At 39.8% G+C, this 20,078-nt stretch overlaps 1 protein-coding gene across 3 annotated transcripts in view; it reads left to right on the top strand.

The window, feature by feature from the left end:
• WNK1 (WNK lysine deficient protein kinase 1) overlaps positions 1 to 19,528 on the top strand; it is a 165,285-nt gene extending 145,757 nt beyond the window's left edge. For 2 of the 3 annotated variants that reach the window (XM_069094354.1, XM_069094355.1), the window contains 8 exons: positions 2,134 to 2,217; positions 3,171 to 3,237; positions 3,799 to 3,869; positions 4,836 to 5,512; positions 7,017 to 7,219; positions 9,105 to 9,299; positions 15,882 to 16,057; positions 16,462 to 19,528. In XM_069094354.1, the coding sequence (XP_068950455.1) occupies positions 2,134 to 2,217; positions 3,171 to 3,237; positions 3,799 to 3,869; positions 4,836 to 5,512; positions 7,017 to 7,219; positions 9,105 to 9,299; positions 15,882 to 16,057; positions 16,462 to 16,779 (1,791 nt within the window). In that variant the 3' untranslated portion in view covers positions 16,780 to 19,528. Of the gene's footprint in view, positions 1 to 2,133; positions 2,218 to 3,170; positions 3,238 to 3,798; positions 3,870 to 4,835; positions 5,513 to 7,016; positions 7,220 to 9,104; positions 9,300 to 10,379; positions 10,452 to 13,112; positions 13,155 to 15,881; positions 16,058 to 16,461 lie in introns of all 3 variants that reach the window. The other variant, XM_069094353.1, reaches the window with a different exon arrangement.
• Positions 19,529 to 20,078: the final 550 nt, after the last annotated feature.

The following is a 20,078-nucleotide window of genomic DNA, read 5'->3' as shown; positions in this document are numbered from 1 at the left end:
TTTAAGATGATGACGTGCAAGCTTTGTTCGATATATCCGTTATGTATAGTTGAAGGTCTTTTGAGTTTAATCAACATGTTGGTCTAATTCTAATTTTATGGTGAGTATACTTGTGAGATGTTGACCTATAAAATAAGAGAAAATCTACAATTTCTAGCCATCACCAAATTTAATAAAAATGTGTTGCAAGTCTTAAAAGACTTAGTTGGAACTCCAGGAATACTTTCCAGATGAGGATAAAGGAGGGATAATTAGGAACAAAAGCTGGGAACTCTTGGAGGGGGAAGAACAGAATAAGGCAGAAAGCTGAGGGTGTAAATTAGGACCAGGGGTACAGGGACTGAAAAATGCTGAGAAAGGACTTGAAGGTATAGAGTGGGGATTGGAGAACTAAGAGGGGGAAGAAAAAATGGTGAGAAAAGACAAGTGTAAGAGATTTTCCTTTTGTTCCTTCTGTTCCTCTTTGGTTAGGGTTAGACAGGAATTAAAACTCAATATCAGTATTTGAAAGCTGGTAGAACTGAGCAGCAAGGTAAAGAAGAGCAGGAGTCTGCGGCGGCCAGGTGGCTCACTGAGTAAGAGCACCGGCTCCAGTGTCGGGATGACCTGGGATCGAATCCGGGCTCAGATACTCAGCACCACACCCAGAAACACCTGGCCGTGTAACCGTGAGCGAGTCACTTAACCCCGATTGCTTTAAAAAAAAAAGAGCAGGAGTCCAAAGTAGGACAGGCTTCTGTTGTCCTAGGAAAAGAAGAGGAAAATTCCTAAGGAATTCTTTCAGCTTCCTCTTCCTTTCACCTTCCAAACAATCATAAGTTTGGCATTTATAATTCGGATACTGCCTAGACTATGGTACATTCCTGGTTTGTTGTGTTGAATTATTATATCTAAGGCTTATATTCCCCAGCCTCCTCCAGTCTTTTGGAAGCAGGTCCTCTGTGGTGACAGTGGTAGCGAATAGGTTCCATTGTGTAGTGCTTTCTCCTCACAACAACATTCTGAGTTGAGTAGCACAGATGTTATATTTACCTAAAATATGGGGAAACTGTGGCTCAGTTTGTGACCTAAGATGACATAGCTAGGGAAAGTAAAAGCCAGGTTTCATGTTTGTAATTCTATAGCTTTCCTATAAAAACTGTCATTTATTTTCTCACAGAAAAGGGAAAGAGGAGTTGAAACTTTCTTGAACAAAATACTACAGATGAAAGCAAGTTGGCAAATACAGCTTCTTTTGGGGGGGGTGGAGTCAGGGCAATTGGGGTTAAGTGACTTGCCCAAGGTCACATGGCTAATGAGTGTTAGGTATCTGAGGCCAGATTTGAACTCAGGTCTTCCTGACACCAGGACCAGTGTTGTATTCACTGCACCACCTAGCCCACCCCTTTCTTGTGCGTGAGGAAGTAATGGTTGTTTCTACCTTGATTCCATGATGATGATGATGATGATGATGATGTTCTGAATAATATGTTATTAATAGTCAGCCTTAGAAGACTGATAAGTCATAAGTAATTCCCTCAGAAGAGAAGGCCTATGTAGACATATGCTATTAGATATGAAAATTGTATCAGGGTTGTTTTTTTGTTTTGTTTTCACTTAAACTATACTTACTGTTATGAGAGAGGGGAAGTGATACTGGCAAATAACTGCATTTTTTTAAGTATCAAAAAATCATTTTTCAAAAATCATGTGTAACTGACAATACATTCAGCCCATAGTTAGGGTTTTATAAAACTGAAGGAAAAAGTAAATGGAAATAGGTAAGATGTGATAAAGATAGGTAACTACAGTTGTCTGTACATTACATAAACCTTCCTAGAGAGAGGAAGAGTACAAAATCCATCTTTTGGGGATAGAAAAAAGGCGGTAGAACAAAAAGAATCATGCATATAATCTGATTTATTGAAAAGGTGATAGAAATTTAGTGAATTTGGAAACAACTTTACAATATGAAGATCAAATCTTTATTTTCATTTCCATAAATAAATGTTGCATTTCATTTCCAAAACTTGTGTGAAATCTAGATTATAAAGTAGTTATGTCAGTCTTGCAGAGTAAATAGGCCTTATAAATTAGCTGTTGATTTTGCTAATGTGCCTAAGACATTCTTATTAGTGGGTATTTTTGCTTCAGTCTCAGCAACCTCTAGAAGATCTTGATGCTCAGTTAAGAAGAGCCCTTAGTCCAAAGACTGTCCCAGTCACATCTGCAGTTGCTGTAAGTTAAAAGAGCTCCAAGGTAGCCTGTCTCCTTCCCTCCCAGGATACTCTGCTCCCAGAAATATAATTGAAACAGGTAGAAATACTCTTAAGAAGATTTTGGCAAAGTGTAGCTAAATATAATTGTGACACAAGGTCATGATGATGAGGCAAATGAATGGAAATCTATCGTGTACTATTTACTCAATGAGGCTGTATTTTCACCAGCTAATTCCAAAAGAAGAGCTCAGATTTGAGAGTAATTCTTAAGACCCATCTAGTTTCTCTGATTTATATTATCAGGGGTATCAAGGTTTAATTGGATGGATGGATGGATGGATGGATGGATGGATGGATGGATGGATGGATGGATGGATGGATGGATGGATGGATGGATTGGATGGATGGATGGATGGATGGATGGATGGATACGACATCTTAAATTGAAGTTTTAACTTCTATTTATTTACATTTAGGGAGGTGAAAATGTCATAAAGGAAAATATTTCCCTTTGAATGAATGTCTGAGGTACTTTCTGAAATAAACTTAAGGAAAGAACGTCTTAAAAGAGCTTTTAAGCTCATTACTTCTCCTAAAAGTTAAATTTAGATAAATTAGATAATTTAATAGGAAAGATATATTAGCTTTCTAGGTTGTTTTAATGGAAAGATCAGGTTTTCTGGTACATTTGGATCCTCCATCATATATTGGATTTTTGTCTTCCCACAAAAGCCAAAAAAGAAGAAGGTACTGATTATAGTTAATAGATTGAATCTACTGGATTAGAAATTTTTAAAAGTAATTTTGTCGTTTGTAAATGACAAAACTTGGCTGTTCCTCGTTGTTATAATATGTCTTCTAAACTGGGATAAAAGTTGGACTATATTTCAAAGTATTTGACTTTAGCAAACTGTAGCAAGAAACAACTGAAAAACCAAAGTTTGTTTTTTTCCTTTAAATTTTGTCTCACAGCCCATGTCAGTTGTGGCTCCAACATCAGTTGCCGGAGCAGTGCCAGTGGTAGTGCCAGCTCAGAGAGGTAAAGTATGGCACCTTGGGCATAGCACAATTCAAAATCAGGCACCTATTTAGATCCTTGATCCTCCAGTGAGACTGGGAGCAGATTAGTAATACATTCCAGAAAAAACTTGTGCAATTGGAAATTGGGTTTAACAAAACTAACAGAAGGACCAGAGTAACATTAATAGCCATCCCCAACAAAATCATCACTGTGATTGGTCCCCAGAAATAATCAAATTCTTTGGATTCAACCAGCTTTAAGCCTGTCCTATATTTCAGGTACTACTGTGTTTGTTTTTATAAGCAGACCACTCTAGAAGGCCTTCACCCAAAACTGCACTTAATCTTCTCCAAGTCCGAGAAAACATAAGGAGATAAACTTCAAAATAAATATAATACAGAAGAAAATTCTTATTTCATGAATCCTGTTATCTAACTACTTTTTGAGCACCCAACTTCAGAATACAGCATTGCAAAAGAAAATAAAATTAGACTATTTAGATTCATCCTCTTAGATATGATTAAAAAGAGAAAAAGATAATGTAAACTTGTCATCTTTGTTTCTCTACTTCTTTCACAGCTCAGACCATAGAGGATAATACCATAACGACCAACTCAGAGGCCAGTGTTCTTAAGATGGGCCGCTTTCAAGTAAGACATGCACTTTTCAGGAACTTAGTCCTTTGTCACATAAGTTGTGTAAGTGATATGATTGCCAGTTATAATTTGAATAAACCAATATAAAGGCTTCACTGGTATAGTCTTAATATTCAAGAATTCAGAGTTAGCTCTGTGCCAGTGACCAAGAATGTTCTTGAGGATCTACCAAGGAAATATAATGACTAACTGATTTTTTTTAATTTCTAAAGTATCACTTTTCTAATAACATGCAGAGCCAGGACTAGAAACAAATACAACCTCCTTACCTTTTTCTTTACCATCTGGCTCTAGAATACTCTCTAAATTTTCCACATTAATTTCACACACTCAATATATCCTAACCAAGCTGTTTCCCCAGTCTAGTATTGTCTCCTAACTTTGTACAGGCTATGTCTGTGCCTGGAGTACACTCTCTCCTCACCTTTGCCTCTGAAGGAGGCATCTTTGTCTTCCTTCAGGGCTCAACTCTCAGGTGCCCCTTCCTATGGGAAGCTTTTCCTCTTCTGCCTGGTTATTGTCCCTTTTGCCTCAAATTATCTCGTACTTCCTCATCTGAACACATGTTGTATTTTTCCCTCTTGGCAACTCCTTTCCCTCATTCAGTAGGGCTCCTTGAAGGCATTCCCAGTATCTAATAGAGTACATTATACTAGTAGGCACTCAGTAAGTTATTAATGAATTTAGTTGAGTTCTTAAAAGATTTTGTCTTAAATCTTAGTTTAAAATTGCCCTGCTGCTCTGCGTATTTCTTCATAAAAAAAAAAAAACACTTCCGATAGTAAGGGGAAGAATTAGGTTGGAAGTATGGAAGGAGATTTAACTCTTTTCCCAAAATGAAGGGATTGGATACAGTTGACAGAGAAATGGGATTTCCTGCCCTGTCGGGTGGGCAGCTTTGCTTTTGTTTTTCTTTTTCAGTATATCCTGAAGGTTAGTTTGTTTTTTTTAACTTAACAGGTGTCAGTTGCAGTAGATGAATCCTTGAAGGAGAGCAGAAGTAAGTCAGAAGAAGTAAAGTCTGTACATTTTGAATCAAGTACTTCAGAGTCCTCAGTGTTGTCAAGCAGCAGCCCAGAGAACACTCTGGTGAAGCAGGAGCCTGGTGGAACAGCCACAGGTCTGTGTGGCCCCTCCTTGGATATGGTCGATGGTGTTCCTGCTCAGAAAACTTCTGCTACACAGACAAAGCCAGAGGCCGAGCAGCTCACTACAGTTGGCCGTTTTCAGGTGACAACTACAGCTGACAAGGTCGGCCGATTCTCTGTGTCGAGAACTGAAGACAAGGTCACCCCTGTGGTAGAGAGAGAGCCACCTATGACACACCCTTTACTGCATTCTGAGCAGGCTGTTCCTTCTGCTGTAGCACCAAAGACAGAAATGCCTGGCTCGTCAGAGCCAAGCCATCTCAATGGGCCGTCTTGTGACCTGGAAGCTGCCTTCCTAAGTAGGGATATGGATGATGGTTCAGGTAGCCCACATTCTACTCACCATTTGGGCTCAAAAGGCAACCTTCCCATCCAGAGCCTTAGCCAGAGCCTTAGTAACTCATTCAACTCCTCTTACATGAGCAGTGACAACGAATCAGACATTGAAGATGAGGACTTGAAGTTAGAACTGCGTCGGTTACGAGAAAAGTAAGACTTTTCTTCCCTTGTGCTTTCATATAGATATAGAATCAGAGGCTTAGAACTGGGAAGGACTTGAGAAATAATGTAGTTTAAATTTTGGAGCTCCAGTTTAGTGACTTGTCAAGGTCACATAACTACAAAGTTTAGCAGGTAGAAATTCAAGATTAAATTTTCAGATTACAAATCTGCAGTTCTTGCTACTATACCGTAAGTGTAGGGAATCTCTTTTCTGTCAGAAGAAAAGGATTTATTCATAAGAGAGCAAAACACTTAACCAAAATGTATATAAAATTTAAAATGCAGAAAGTTGTCTGAGGGTTTTTCATTAATACTCTCTTGTTCACAAGTATCTATGGCTCTCTTTTTCACAGGTATGCTTCTTTGAGATTATAAATACTGTTACTTTGAGCATTTATTACATATGCTTGTTTTAACTACCACCAGCCTGCCTTAGATGCTGTAGAAAGGGTACAGAGGCATTTATTTAAGCAGTTGCTATGTAACCAAGCACTATTCTGAGTGTTTTACAAATATTTTCTTGTTTGATCTTCAGTCACCCTAGGAGGTAGTTCCAAGCAGTTGGGGAAAGTGAGGCAGACTGGATAAGTGACTTAGTGTCATAACAGTAGTAAGTGTCTGAGGCTAGATTTGAACTCAGGTAATCTTAATCCAGGCCCAGCACTCCATCCTCTGTGCCAGTATAATAATAGTTAGCTTTTTATATAGTGCTTTAAGATGGCAAAGTGCTTTACAAATATTATTTCATATGATCCTCACAACAGCCTTGGGGTGGTAGGTAGTTTTTTTGGTTTGTTTTTTTTTTTTTTAAAGCAATTGGGGTTAAGTAATTTGCTCAAGGTTACATGGCCAGGTGTTTCTGGGTGTGGTGCTAAGTGTCTGAGCCCGTATTTGATCCCCAGGTCATCCCGACACTGGAGCCGGTGCTCTTACTCACTGTGCTACCTGGCCGCCCCCGTAGGTACTGTTTTTATCCCCACTTTTCAATTGAGGAAACTGAGGCAGGCAGAGGCTAATTAACAGAACCCCAGGATCACATACCTAGTAAGTACCTACAGCAAGATTTCAATTCAGGTCATCCTGACTCTAACTCAGATGCTTTATCAGACACTCTAAAATTATCCTCTGTTGGGTGAATGTCTATAACAAGGGCTCTCTAGGTAGTAATTACCTATATTTGCCCTCTTTGGTCTCAGGAATCAGGAAAAACCACATTTCCTCTTGCTGGAATCGTAAAGAATTTTAAATGGAGGTGGGAGGAGATGGGAAAGAAAAATTAGAGTTGGAGATAGGGAAAAGGTGAGTACTTAAGTTTTGAAAGCAAGTTAAATATTTACATTCAGGATAAATGTAAGGGCCTAGATTCACAAATATTAATGAAATTGCCATTTGAAGTCAACTTGAAGTTGTTATATTTGGTGTTTTATTTTAAGTTGTTATATTTGGTGAGTTTGGTATTGAATATGTTTTTAAGTCTGGCCTTTACTCTTAGGCACCTTAAAGAGATCCAGGACCTACAGAGTCGCCAGAAACATGAAATCGAATCTCTGTATACCAAATTGGGCAAAGTCCCCCCTCCAGTCATCATTCCCCCGGCTGCTCCACTCTCAGGGAGAAGAAGGAGACCCACTAAAAGCAAAGGCAGCAAGTCTAGCCGCAGTAGTTCTTTAGGGAATAAGAGCCCCCAACTTTCAGGTAAGGAGCCATGAAACAGGGTAAAAATATCTTTTACCATAGTTTTTTCTTCCTTTTTTCCTTTAGTTTCCCTTTAGTTATTTCCTTTTTTCCCCAGTATGGAAGCTGTTGAGCTATAGAAATGGATCCGTCACCTCAGTATTTTAGCTGATTTTCTAAAACTAACTTTCACATCTTATTATCAGCTCCCTCTTCCCTGCCTTCATTTCCCTTTGAAGTAGTCGTGGTAAATGGCCCTTTTAGCATAAATCACATTGAAACCACTTTATAGTCGCTAGTGAAAAAAAGTCTACTTCAGAGCAGTCTTCAGCTTTCAACTGAAACGTTACTTATGTTTGCCCAAACCCTTGGGTAAATGGGGGTTTAAAAAAATGCCTTTCTTTTCACTGAGTAATTGTTGGGCAGGAACTCCCATTTCGATTTCATGAGATGGGAATTTGATTGACATGTCACAGAGGACTACTTTGGGTAGGTATATAAGTTATATAACTATCTTTTGGGGACTTGATTCATTTGGAGTGACCTACTGATGACATAATTCAAAGGAAATACTTAAAAGTATATCGTGAGAATGAATTTTATTAATACTTACATGTTAGATATGTGTGAAGTTAACATTAAAATACCTTATTGAATAATAACAAAAATATATACATATGTGTATATACGTGTGTGTGTGTGTATGTGTGTATACACACACACACATACACATCATAAAAGTGCATACCAAACCATTTAGTAGCATAGCTATTTAACTGCTGGATAGTTTTTGCTTTACTTTAAGTGTGATGGTGGTTATACATGGCCATTGGTAAACTAACTTCTTTCTTTCAACAGTGTTCATAATGATTCCCTTTAGTGAGAGCTAATCTTCATAAAATTACTAAAAGGATTATCTAGTTTCAAAGGACCATGCTAGTAAAAACAGTTCTGATTCTTTTCTACCTTTTTCAAAGACATTCTCCCTTAAAGGTCTGCCCTTGGGGTCTGGTGTGTTGTGACAGTGTTGAAAACTGTTAGAATAGTTCTAACCCATTTCTTCAACATCACAGAGTCAGTTCACAGCACTTACTGATAGAAAAATACTTAAGTAATGCTATCTGCTAACGTTACCTGCACTACATGTAAGCCAGCTGTTGCTTGACAAATTTGTTGAACCGGAGATGAATATCCAGGGATGAGAAAAGGAAGTCATTTCCAGGATACTGGACCCAGCACTTATGGGATGTCTGCCAAGAGATTGGGCGCCAAACACTCTCTTGAGTTCAGTGGCTGCCCACAACTTTTGCCACACAGTTTTACATCTGACCTGGCAAATGCCTGCCTTAGAAGGAAAGCTAGGCAGAGCCTGCCTTGGAAATCAAATTGTCTCATATTTCAGTGTCTTTCTCATTAGGGAAAAATAGAATCTTCTTTTCACAACCTATTCAGAGGTAGAGTTATCAGTTAGAAAACCTCATGTTCCCCTTGTCCGGCAGCTGCCCTTTCTTACTTGATTTAGACATGTGAACCTCTCTGGGCAAACTTCCTTAAAAACCTTCTTAGGCAGTTTTATGAAGGGAACCTTTTGACTTAATGTTAGCCTGGGGGAGAGGGCAGGAGTTACTTCCCACTTCACTCCTGGCTTTTCTTCCAGTCAGCAAAACCTTTGTTCTTTCTTATTCTACAGCATCTCCCATCCCCATCTTTCCCTGATAACCCACCCCCCAGTCAAAACACAAGATATCTTGTTTTTGTTTTCTGCTGCTTGGTTTAATATTTTGTGTAGTCTGTTCTCATTTGTCTTTTTGTAGCCTACTTACTCAGTGTCTGTGGAGTGCTGTGGGAAGACTGAACTACTAAGGAACTTCCCCTTGTTTCCTGATGCCACTCTGTCTTTTTACAGGCAACCTGTCTGCTCAGAGTGCAACTTCAGTCTTGCACCCCCAGCAGACACTCCACCCTCCTGGCAGCATCCCAGAGACTGGGCAGAATCAGCTGTTACAGCCCCTTAAACCATCTCCCTCCAGCGAGAACCTCTATTCAGCTTTTACCAGTGATGGTGCCATTTCAGTACCAAGCCTTTCTGCTCCAGGCCAAGGTAAGAAATCAGATGGCAACCACCATCTTCTGACAGCACTAAGGTGGAGGAGTTGCCATAGCCTTGGTGATGAACCAAATATTCCAGAAGACTTCAGGGTCACAGCTTGGACTGAGGAACCTGAAAGCAAAAGACCAGCTGGCCCATACATAGTCTATGTACATACAATCTGCTCAGGAGTCTTGATCTTAGAGCAATTTGAGGTGATGGACAGATGATGAGCTAGACTTATTACAGAGAGATAAGTCAGCATGTGAATTAGGCTTGTTGCTACCATCTGGTCAGAGAGCCACTTCAGGGAAGGCCATGTAGTAACCAACATGAAAATTCACACGTCTGAGACCTTTGTGAGGAGATATCACTGCAAGCAAGTGAGGGATTGGGGGCCTAGAACTTAAGCCTTGAAGACATATCAGAAAGAAGACTGGGAAAGTGGTCATCCCCCAAAATGCAGTAGTCACTACCAGGGAATAAAATGTAGTTTCCCGGAAGATGATGCATAGCCTGGTCAGGGCAGATTTTTTTCTCTGTTAAGTACTTGAATAATCTAGTAATTCTTTCTGTCTATAACCCACTTTGCCACAATGATCTTATTTTACTAGACAAAACATTTCCATTAAAAGGGTCTCCACTAATAATAGAAATAAAAGATATAAAATCCAATTATGTGGTGTCTAAAGAGGAAGAAAGGGACAAAAGATAGATAATAGACTTGCTTCCAGAGAATTCAGAAGCAAGGATCACCACGCCCTTTCTTCTCTAAGAACATTTTCAGGAGAATTGAAAAAAACCTTTGAACTGAGTACCAAATCTTATCCAGGTGATTGTACTCCGTTCCGAAGGAACAAAGTAAACTAGCATTATTCCAGTGAAGTGAAAAGCTTTGGATTTATACAGGTGGAGGGAATGGAATTCCTGGTTCCTATTCCATTTAGGTGCCCTTCTCCTGAAGCTTGTTCCTCTTTGTGCCATCTTAGTACATTTCACCACTCCAACCTCAAGTTTCTAACATCTTGTAGTTGTGTTCTGTGTTTCTCTTCCTTTCTCTGTTCTCCCCTCTTTTTCCCCACCTTCTCACAGGCTGTGCGAAGTTTAACTGTGCATCTGAGCGGGTGACGTTCAAACCTGGTGGCAGGAGGACCCGATTTCTGAGTACGCCCTGCTTGGCTCTTTGTGTGTAACACCTTTACTCCTTCCTTATTTTTGTTTTTCTGCTGCTTGGATTTGATATTTCATGCAGCTCATTCTCATTTGTCTCTTTGTATCCCATGTACTCAGTGGCTTGGCTGAACTATTATTACACTCAGAAGTTTGGGTCCATTTGTTCCTATGAAATAGAATTCTATAGAAATAGGTCATATTCCTTTGAACTTGGAGATGAATTTATCTGGATGCTGAAGGATTTCTTCATATTAAATTTAGCTAGTATATAGAGGGCTGTTCCAGCAGAACACATAACCTGTCTTGGGGCATTGAACCTTGGACTTAGAGGCTAACTTCAAGCTCTGTGACCTTCAAATTAAAGGTAACCAGAAAGATAGAAAGGTTCTGGCAGCATATATAGATATAATATAGGTTAAATCTGTCACAGGAACATGATGTAGTTTTTCCCATTTATTCTGTCTTCTGTTTTCATAGCATATTGAAGTACTCATAATAAGCTTTAATTTCAGTTTTGATTAAATAACCATAAAGTACTAGATACTATATATAGAACCTCCAAGAAGTATAAAAACTTTACTTTATACCCCAATAATAATAATAATTCGTCGATACTATATTTTTTATAATTTATATATAAATATATTTATAATTTTTGCAATTATAAGACTCTTTTCTAAGGGAAACCAGCATATACACATATTTGTTCTAGCTCCTTTACTAAAAGTGTTTCATTAGTTGGAGATTGATCTCCCAACAAAGAAAGGAAGGTTGTTTTCCCTCATGATGGCAAGTATATTGTAGTAATTGAGAACTGCCTTACAAGATGCTTTTTGATATTTTCTGGCTATTCCTTATAAGTAAACTCAAGAGATAAGGAAAGGTGTTGTCTCTCGAGACCTCAAACTTCTGATGTGGTTGTTGAGGTGTTTTGAAATGCATGTGCTAAGGCTGCTGACATCACGGTTCTGGGTGGGCTTCAAAGGCTGACAGACCCCCTGGATGGAAGTGTTAGTGCTCCTCTGTTCTCTTTAATGGCAGGGTATGTGAGGGAAGTGCTTTGATTCACCTTCATGCATCACATCGAATTTCATTCCCCTGCATCCTTTCCTTATACCCATTTAACTTCATTCCCTTGCATCTTGTAGCCTGTCTCCTCCTACTTCCCAACCCTTCTTTTTCCTTTACTTTAGCAATAGGATGATAGCTATGTTAGGGGGTTCTCTAGACTCCTCCTTCTACAATAGATGGTGATTCCAAAATTATTTGACTTCAGGGATAGAATATTTTAACAGTACTTTGATAAAGTACTTTTATTTAGGGTCTCAGAGCAGTAATTTCACTGGACAAGTTTGATATTAATATAGTGCTTTAAGATTTACAAAGCACTTTTTATATGTTTAACTTGATCCTTACAGAATCTTTGTGAGATTAGGTCTACAGGTATTATTTGTATTTTATTAGTAAGGGAAACTTAGGATCCAAAAAGGTTAAATGATTTGCCCATGGACATGCAGTATCCGATACTTGTAAGTGGTAGAATTTGAACCCAGATTCCCCCTTGACCCAAATCAAGCACTTTCTTTTACACCACATTTCTTATCCAACCAAACCAGGGGGCAGTAAGCTTGGCCAGGTAATATCCACATAATTTATATTTCTGTCTATAAATAGAGAGGCATAAAGACCTAGAGTTGGAAAATTTGAAGGGGAATATGTAAAAGATTCATATATCCTAATATGTCATAAAATCCCAGGGAGGGTCCATTTCTGTTATTTTGGGATCATTTTAAATACATTCCATTCTTAGCACTTCCCTTGGAAGATAAAGGAGTGGGCCTAAGTCAATTGAAGATGTATCATTGTGCATGAAAGAACTCCTCATGAGCAGGTCCCAAGGGACAAGGAATCAAGGTTATAGGAAAGGTTGGGGATTAGCTAGTTAGTGCATGGGATCTTTGCATCTTTTTTTTTAAGCCTCTAAGAATAGGTAACTTATTGAAAGCACGGCTTGGCTTGATACATAGATTGTTGGTTTTCCAGAATCCTCTAACCTTCCCTTCTAGCATAATCTTAAAGATTTCAGTAGTGAGGGTGAAATGAAGAAAGTTAAAGTGAATTAACAATGAAACTGGGACAGTAAGGCTGCTCTGAAAGGCTTTGCAGATTCTTGATTGCTATTACATTTAATTGCCTGCATTTTGATTACTCAGCAGGAGAAAACAGAGTGGGACTGGATCAGTGGGGGAAAACTCTCTGCTTGGGGTATTTGAACCTTAAGCACTGAGGCCCTTGATAGATTCCCATCTCTCAGTCCCCAAAAAGTGTGCCTTCTCCTTAACCAAGGTTCCCAAGTCCGTCAGATAGCCACTCAAGAGAGAAGTCTTTCCAGGGTGGGTAACTAAGATTAATTCGATTTGGGACAGTCAGCAGTACATAGGTTTCTGTCTTGATTTCCAGATACTACAGTTTTATTAACCCTAAAGCTGTTAAGGGTTTGTTCTACACCCCTCTGGACATTAAGGCTCACTGGGTCCTACTGCCCCTTCTCTACTCCTGGTTTCTCTTGCTGGGCCTTTTAATGCTATTTGCCGATACTAAACATTTTGCACTGATGTTTCTTTAACACATTGCTCTTTCTTTGTGCTTCAGGGAAGATGGTGAAAAAAGTCTGTCCTTGCAACCAGCTCTGTAGTAATTATCTCTTTTCTGTTATTTTTGATCTTTTGATTGTAATGCTGTTATCCATTAATTTTCCAAACCCTGAAGTATCTCTCTGAATCTGACTTGTCTTGCATCTGTTTGTCTCTCTGTCCCCTCTTAATATGCCTAAGTGATAGCAAGTAATTTAATCATTGAGACTGAAAACTCACCTCAAGTTCTAGACCGTTAAGATTTGCCAACCCCCGTCTGAACCTGTCCCTGGGGACCAGTGAATTATGCAGAAAGATCAGATGTAGATATACCTCATTGATGCTCAGGAAAGATTGCCACAGTGAGGAGGTAGAATATAGGGTTTGACTTCAGTGAATAAGGTTATATGTGGATTTAGTTATTTATTCCAGTGCTAGTTCTGTTTAGGTTTAAAGATCAGGATTGGACAGGTATGAAGTTTTAATTAGAATCACAGGAGAGATTATGGTTATTAGGATTTGGTAAGAAGGGATAATGGGGAAAGAAAGATTAATGAGATTACAAGCATTCTACTTCCCTTGCTTCTCCCCCAGGATTAGACCAAGGCACAGAGAGAACACAGATCTGAAGACTTACCTATCTCCAAGAACAAATTGGCTGGAATTGAATCACAACAGAAAAAAAAATCTACATGGCCTAGAGTGAACCTTATTAGTCCCCAATAGTCAGAATTGGGAATGTATGTGACAGCTGGTTTTTAGCAGTCATTTCAAAGGGAATTACTGTGTGGCTGGTTCTTTACTGTGTCACAAGCCAGTATTCTAGATCTCAGTGTAGATTCAGAGTAAAAGAAGATGTAAAAGGAGATTGCATGTTTCCAAGGGGTTACAGCCACCATAATTAATGAAGAGGTGTCACACCCAGCATGTGTAACTAAGAAATTTCTTAATGTGAATAAGACTCATCTCTCTATATTGAGCTTCCCTGTTAAAATATTTATACTTTTGATAGTTACCGTACCTCTAAATGAACTTTATCTGTGTTGTGCTTGCCTTATTTACTGACCAGGGTCCCTCCAGTACTTTCCCTTTAAATATGTCAACCCTCATGCATGTAATCTCTTGAATTTCCACATTGCCATGTCCACTCATCCTCACTGCATGTGACTCCACTCTAGCCCTGTCTTACATTTGCCCATGAGAGAAAGCTGCCAGAATCCTATTCTTTCCTGTTCAGGTTCTCTTCACTTCAAAGAAAAGATCACCCTTCCCTTCACCTAGTTCATGCAACAGGTCACCTAAGGGCATATATTCTTTCCTAGGGCAGAGAGCCCTCTGTCATTCTCCCTATGTTGTCACAGTCCTAAGAAGTATGATGCCCTCCTCAGACCTTCACTGGAAGGTCAGCTCTGATCCTTCTCAGCAATTCTTATGGGTCTTATTCCCTCATTCAGTATTAGACTTGGCTCAAGGCTAGTCCCTGTTAGAAGAGCCTTTTTTTTTTTTTTGGATAGCTTGAAATGGTGCCTTTCAACATCTATTTTCATGCAGCAGGAAGGTTGCATGCATTTATGGATGCCCATGACAAGGAAGACAGAAGACTGGCCCCTAGTATTTAGGTATCTTGACAGCCTAGTGGCTTGGAATCAAATCCCTGTACTTTACATAGCTTTTATTTATCCTGCAGTTGCAAATGTGAGATCTGATAAGAGTGAATGAGACAGTGACTCTTCTCTCCCTCTTCCCTAATACTTGCCTCTTCGAATAATCTCCAGTGTGCCCTCCAGCAGAGCCGAAATCAGGCAGGACATGCACTCCTTCTTTTTCATCAACCATACAAATAAAATTACCTTCTCCATAGCCTCAAAGCTTCCCTCCTCCCCCCTTGTGCACCTCTGCCCCAAGCTGAATGTTCCTGCTGCTTCTGTGTTGAAGTGCTGGCTGCTCTGGTTTGGGGAAGGAGTAGAAGGCCTTCAGAATAAAGCCTTTATACAACCTAAATGACCCAAGCCCACTATAGTTCCAAACCTTGACTTGGGGTCTGACTCATACCAGGAAAGACAAGTGAAAGTTCACTCTCTCCCAACAATGGTGTCTTTGCAAATCCATATTTATGGGCCACAGGTGAAAGTTGTATTTGATAAAATAAACCACTACTTAATTTATCATCTTGGTCCAGTTCCTGGGATGCCCCCATGAGCCCAATGTTGAAGACATGTGGCAGTATCTACATGGGATTGTAGATACCTTGTCGTCTCTGAAACCAAGTCATTCCCTCCTTTCTCCTCCAACTTTGCCCTTGATATGAATGCATTAAGAAGTCCTTTCCTGCTTTCCCCTCTTCAAAGTGATTGGAAACCAGAGCAGCTGGCCCCACAGACTGCACCATTCTTCTCCCTCTTTCGCAGCATGGGGGCTAGGAGCAGAATACCAGTAGTCAGTGGCCTTATTTGCCCTTGGGTGATATGAATATCAAATACATGTTCCATTTGCCTGTTGTGCCCTCAATGCTCAGAGGCCTGGCCTAGGCAGACACTCTCATCTAGAATCACTACAGGCACTTTGATAGCTCATGAGGAAAATCCTTCCTCATAATTCTGTTTAGCTAAAAAGCATATGGCTTAAATAAAACCCAGGAATCTTAACCACTTGCCTTTCTTTCTGCATGGCTTCCTAACTCATCCTTTCCCTGTGCCCTCCATTTCATCATTCTGTGATCTCTGACCATCTGAAATTGAAACCCAAATAAGCTTTTGTAAAGCCTGTGTTTTTCCTCTTCTAACTCTAGGGACCAGCAGTACCAACACAGTGGGAGGAGCAGTCAATAGCCAAGCCCCACAGGCCCAGCCACCCAGCAGAAAGGGCACATTTACAGATGATCTACACAAGTTGGTAGACAACTGGGCCCGAGATGCCATGAATCTCTCAGGCAGGAGAGGAAGCAAGGGACACATGAACTATGAGGTGAGACTCTCTTTTCCTTCCTACCCCATCTCAAGCATTCAGAGAGACTACTTACTGAACACTCAAATTGTTGGTGAATAGCAGCAGTTGCCAAATGTTTTCTGATGTGGACTTTTTAATCATTAGCTTAATCTTACCCTTGTTACAGTTTTTTAAGGACCAAAATAATAGCTCCCATTTATTCTCCTTGGCATATCAAGTTTTCTTCTTTTATCTATTAGTCCAACCTAACTTTTCCATCAGTGATAATTTCAAGGCTATAGATTACTGAAACATTCACCACTTTAGGGAGTAGTAAAAGGGGAAAAACCGCTCATCATTGTCTTATAATTAAATATTTCCTTCTAAATGGAAAGATATTTTTCCCAAAACTTCCTAATATTACCTCTTGGGCTTTATTTCAGGGCCCTGGAATGGCAAGGAAATTTTCAGCACCTGGACAGCTCTGCATCTCCATGACCTCTAACCTGGGTGGCTCTGCCCCCATATCTGCAGCATCAGCTACCTCTCTAGGTCACTTCACCAAGGCTATGTGCCCCCCACAGCAGTACAGCTTCCCAGCTGCCCCCTTCAGCACTCAATGGAGTGGGACAAGTGGCCCAGCACCGCCACCCCTCAGCCAGTTCCAGCCTGTAGGGACTACATCCTTGCAGAGTTTCAACATCAGCAGTTTGCAGAAATCCATCAGCAATCCCCCAGGTCCAAACCTGAGGACAACTTAGCCAGACCTATAGACAGGACTGGGTAGACTGTGGGGGAGGGAAGATAGCCTATAATATACTAACTACCATGCTGCATATAACTGGTTGTTTCTTGCCAGAAGAATGTTTATAACCACCATACTTAACCCTCAGGACGGAGAATCTCCTTTCTTTCCCCATTTCTTGGAGGGACAGGGGAAAAGCAGTTTCTTATGAATGGTCAGCTTCGTATTAAGCTTTCCTGCTTCTCTGTATCTAACAGCCAGGGCAGTGAAAAAGAGAAAAGTCACTGGGAAAGCCACTGGAGATCTCATTATCAAAGCAAACCCACCTGTACTCTGAGGGTCAAAGTCCTAGCATGAGGCTTAATAGCACACTTGATGTCTTGCCCTAAATCCCTTCCCTACAGCAACCTGCCCTCCACCCGAAGAGTCCAGACCACAGGATAAAAATTTTTTGGGATCTTTCCCATGGTTCCCTTTCAACTCACCTTCCTTGGAGCCCAGGCACTGGGGAGCTCAAGCAGAATGGAGTTGCAGCTCTTGCTTTAAAATAGGTCATACTGCTTTTACATAAACAATATCAATAGCTTTGACTGCAGCATTAGCCATTTAAATTGTTTTTTTAAAGTTCCCTGCGGACATGTAACTTTGCCATCAGTTTTGATGTGGAAACACTGTGATATATAAATGTTGTTGGACAACAGTAGTTAAGAGTGGAATATAGAGGGTTAAAAAAAAGTTCAAAAAAAGCTAGCTATATCCATATACTTATTGGAGACACTTTAACTTTTTCCTTTGTATTTCCATTGTATTAGATAAATAAATGTGAATGTAAAATTGTAAAATTACTGTACTTGAATACTTGTCTGTTCTCCAAGTATTGCTTGCTGGACATTTTAGTGCCTTGGACTTCTATTGCTTCTGCAGTTAGCATCATCTTCCCAGCAGACCCCAGCCAGAGGACAGATTGAAAGAACCTTTAGGTCCTTGTGATCCAGGATTAGGCAAACCAGTACCAGAGGGTACTTTTAAACCATCCAGTAAACTTTGCCCAAAGCAGGTCTTGAAAGAAGGTGGGAAGGGGTTATGTTGAGAAAGTTGGTTGGAGGCAGGAGTATAGGGGGGGAAAGTGAGTTTAACTATATTGAGCAGTTAGGTTGAGGTCCTAGAGAGTGGTATGTATTAAGTAGTAGAAAGAAAAGTTTGAAGGATGAGGAGGAAGCTTGTTTATAGTGACTTCTGCTAGCCAAGCTCATTACTTCCAGAGAAAGATCAGAGGAGGCATCAGATGGAAAGAGTATTGTCTGAAAAAATTTGAACTTAAAGGTTGGCTTGGTTCTTAAGCTATCAAGTGGTTCTGAAGGGGCAGAATAATATGAGGAGGAAAGTTGCTTGAGGGATAGCTGCTGGGATTGTTTTCCTTTCCTGTACACCAGGGGCCTCTCAACCTGAAACAATAACCATTGCTGCCATTGGAGGCCCTGAAACCACTGGTATCTAAGCCACTTCTATTTATGGAAGAAAAAACTAATTTTTCCCATTCCTCCTTTTCTCTGAGATGCCCAAGTGCTATCAAAAACATAACTTTTTGTGCCACCTTTTATACATTTATACATCTACTTGCAATTTCCTCTCATCTTTTCATTCAGAAATAAGAATTCCCTGGATAATACTGCAACCAACCAGTATTACTCAGTGCTGCATCTAGCAATGCTGGGGTTGAGTCACATGTTCTAATCTTGTGCAACTCCAGAATATTCACAGCTCCAAGGAAAAAAGAGACTTGCCTAATTATTTGGTATTTCTGCTGTCTATAAAATATGGAAGGTACTTTGGACTTCTGTTTCTGTGGGTGCTTCTCTGTTCCCATAATAAAGGGGAGAGAAATGTTCCCAAGCCCGATCCAGTTTTGATTTACAGCAAGAGGATACCTTGTAAAACAAAAACTTGATCACATATGGTGGCAAGGGTGGGGCCATCCTGCATGTTCTTTGAATGGTCTGTTTTCTAAGTTAAATATGGTATAAGGCGATAAAGCTGCAAATAAAACAGCTGAATGATTTAGGGAAACAGAAAAGGGTGGGAGGGATGTAAACCTTGATAACCATATAAACATTTTGCTCTTTTTGTTTTCTTTTCAATTTTGAGGAAAAGGCCTTGCCTAAAATGGAGAGAATGGGGGGAGATGGTAGGGTAAGGATGGAATAAAAAAGATCCCAATAACTAAGATATGAGCCATCTAAGCGGACAGAAATAGGAGAGGTGATGACAACATTCTGCCAGAAGAACTGGGCAGCCAAATGCAGCACATAGTTATTTAACTATTTTGGTTTAAAAGTTTGAGGGGCTTTTCACTTACAAAAACATTTACCAGGTTAAACATTTACCAAGAACTGGTCTTTATTTACTATTGATTTCCCACCTGTGGATGAAATAACTGAAACCTAGAGGAATAAACTAATGCTACTGAACTGTTTAAATTATTTTGTGTTAATAGTACACTTTGAGTATCTTTTTCCACATTAAAAAAAAAACTTGTTTCTTAATTACAAATGTTTTCTTTACATTATTTAACAATGTACACTGTAAAAAAAAAATAAAACGAATTCAAAAAACTTGGGGGTTTCTGAGCAGCCGTTAATTGTACATTTTGCACTAACTGGCCGTCGCGCTTCTTGTAAGATTGCGCTTTGCGCTGCAGTTTGTTACCTTTGTAGACTTACTTATTTAATGAAACCATTCAAATAAACCAAACTTGCTTTTGTTGAGCTGTGGGGTTTCATTTGCAGCCTTTTTTCCAATTTCCCAAAGCCCTGGTGGTCTGAATCCTAAGGCCCCTAGCTAATAAAAATCTCTACCGATAGTAAATTGAGCCCTTAGCTAGGAGTACATTAGAAATACAGGATACATCCTTTTTTCCTTTCAGGCACAAGTTGTCAGACACGTAAACAGGGATGGAGAACAAAGTCAAGAGTAACAGGACAGGATTCCATCAAGACCCTGCCCTTGGGAGAAAAGGAAAGGAAACGATGTCCATGTCATGAGCTTTCCAGAGGAGGTGCACAAGCATTGTGTCTTGGCTAACTATTATTGTATGACAGCCAAATAGGGAATACATTCCCCAACTTTCTCCAAAGGAACAGATTGAGGGCAGAATCCTCACACATACCTTCCATATAGAGGGGGTCTTCCTCTATTAATTGAGCAAGGCTACAATCAACCGATATTGTAGAAGGATCAAAACAGCTAGATAAAATATTGCATGATAAGTATATGTTTCTAAAAAGCTCTGGCCAGGGTCAAGCTCTCTCACCATGT

This window comes from Petaurus breviceps, unplaced genomic scaffold, assembly GCF_028583685.1.
Source record: "Petaurus breviceps papuanus isolate PSGF00001 unplaced genomic scaffold, PetGlider_PUasm1.0 216, whole genome shotgun sequence".
Lineage (NCBI taxonomy): Eukaryota > Metazoa > Chordata > Mammalia > Diprotodontia > Petauridae > Petaurus > Petaurus breviceps.
Note: the sequence above shows the minus strand (reverse complement) of the source record. Positions and strands in the feature narration are given on the sequence as shown.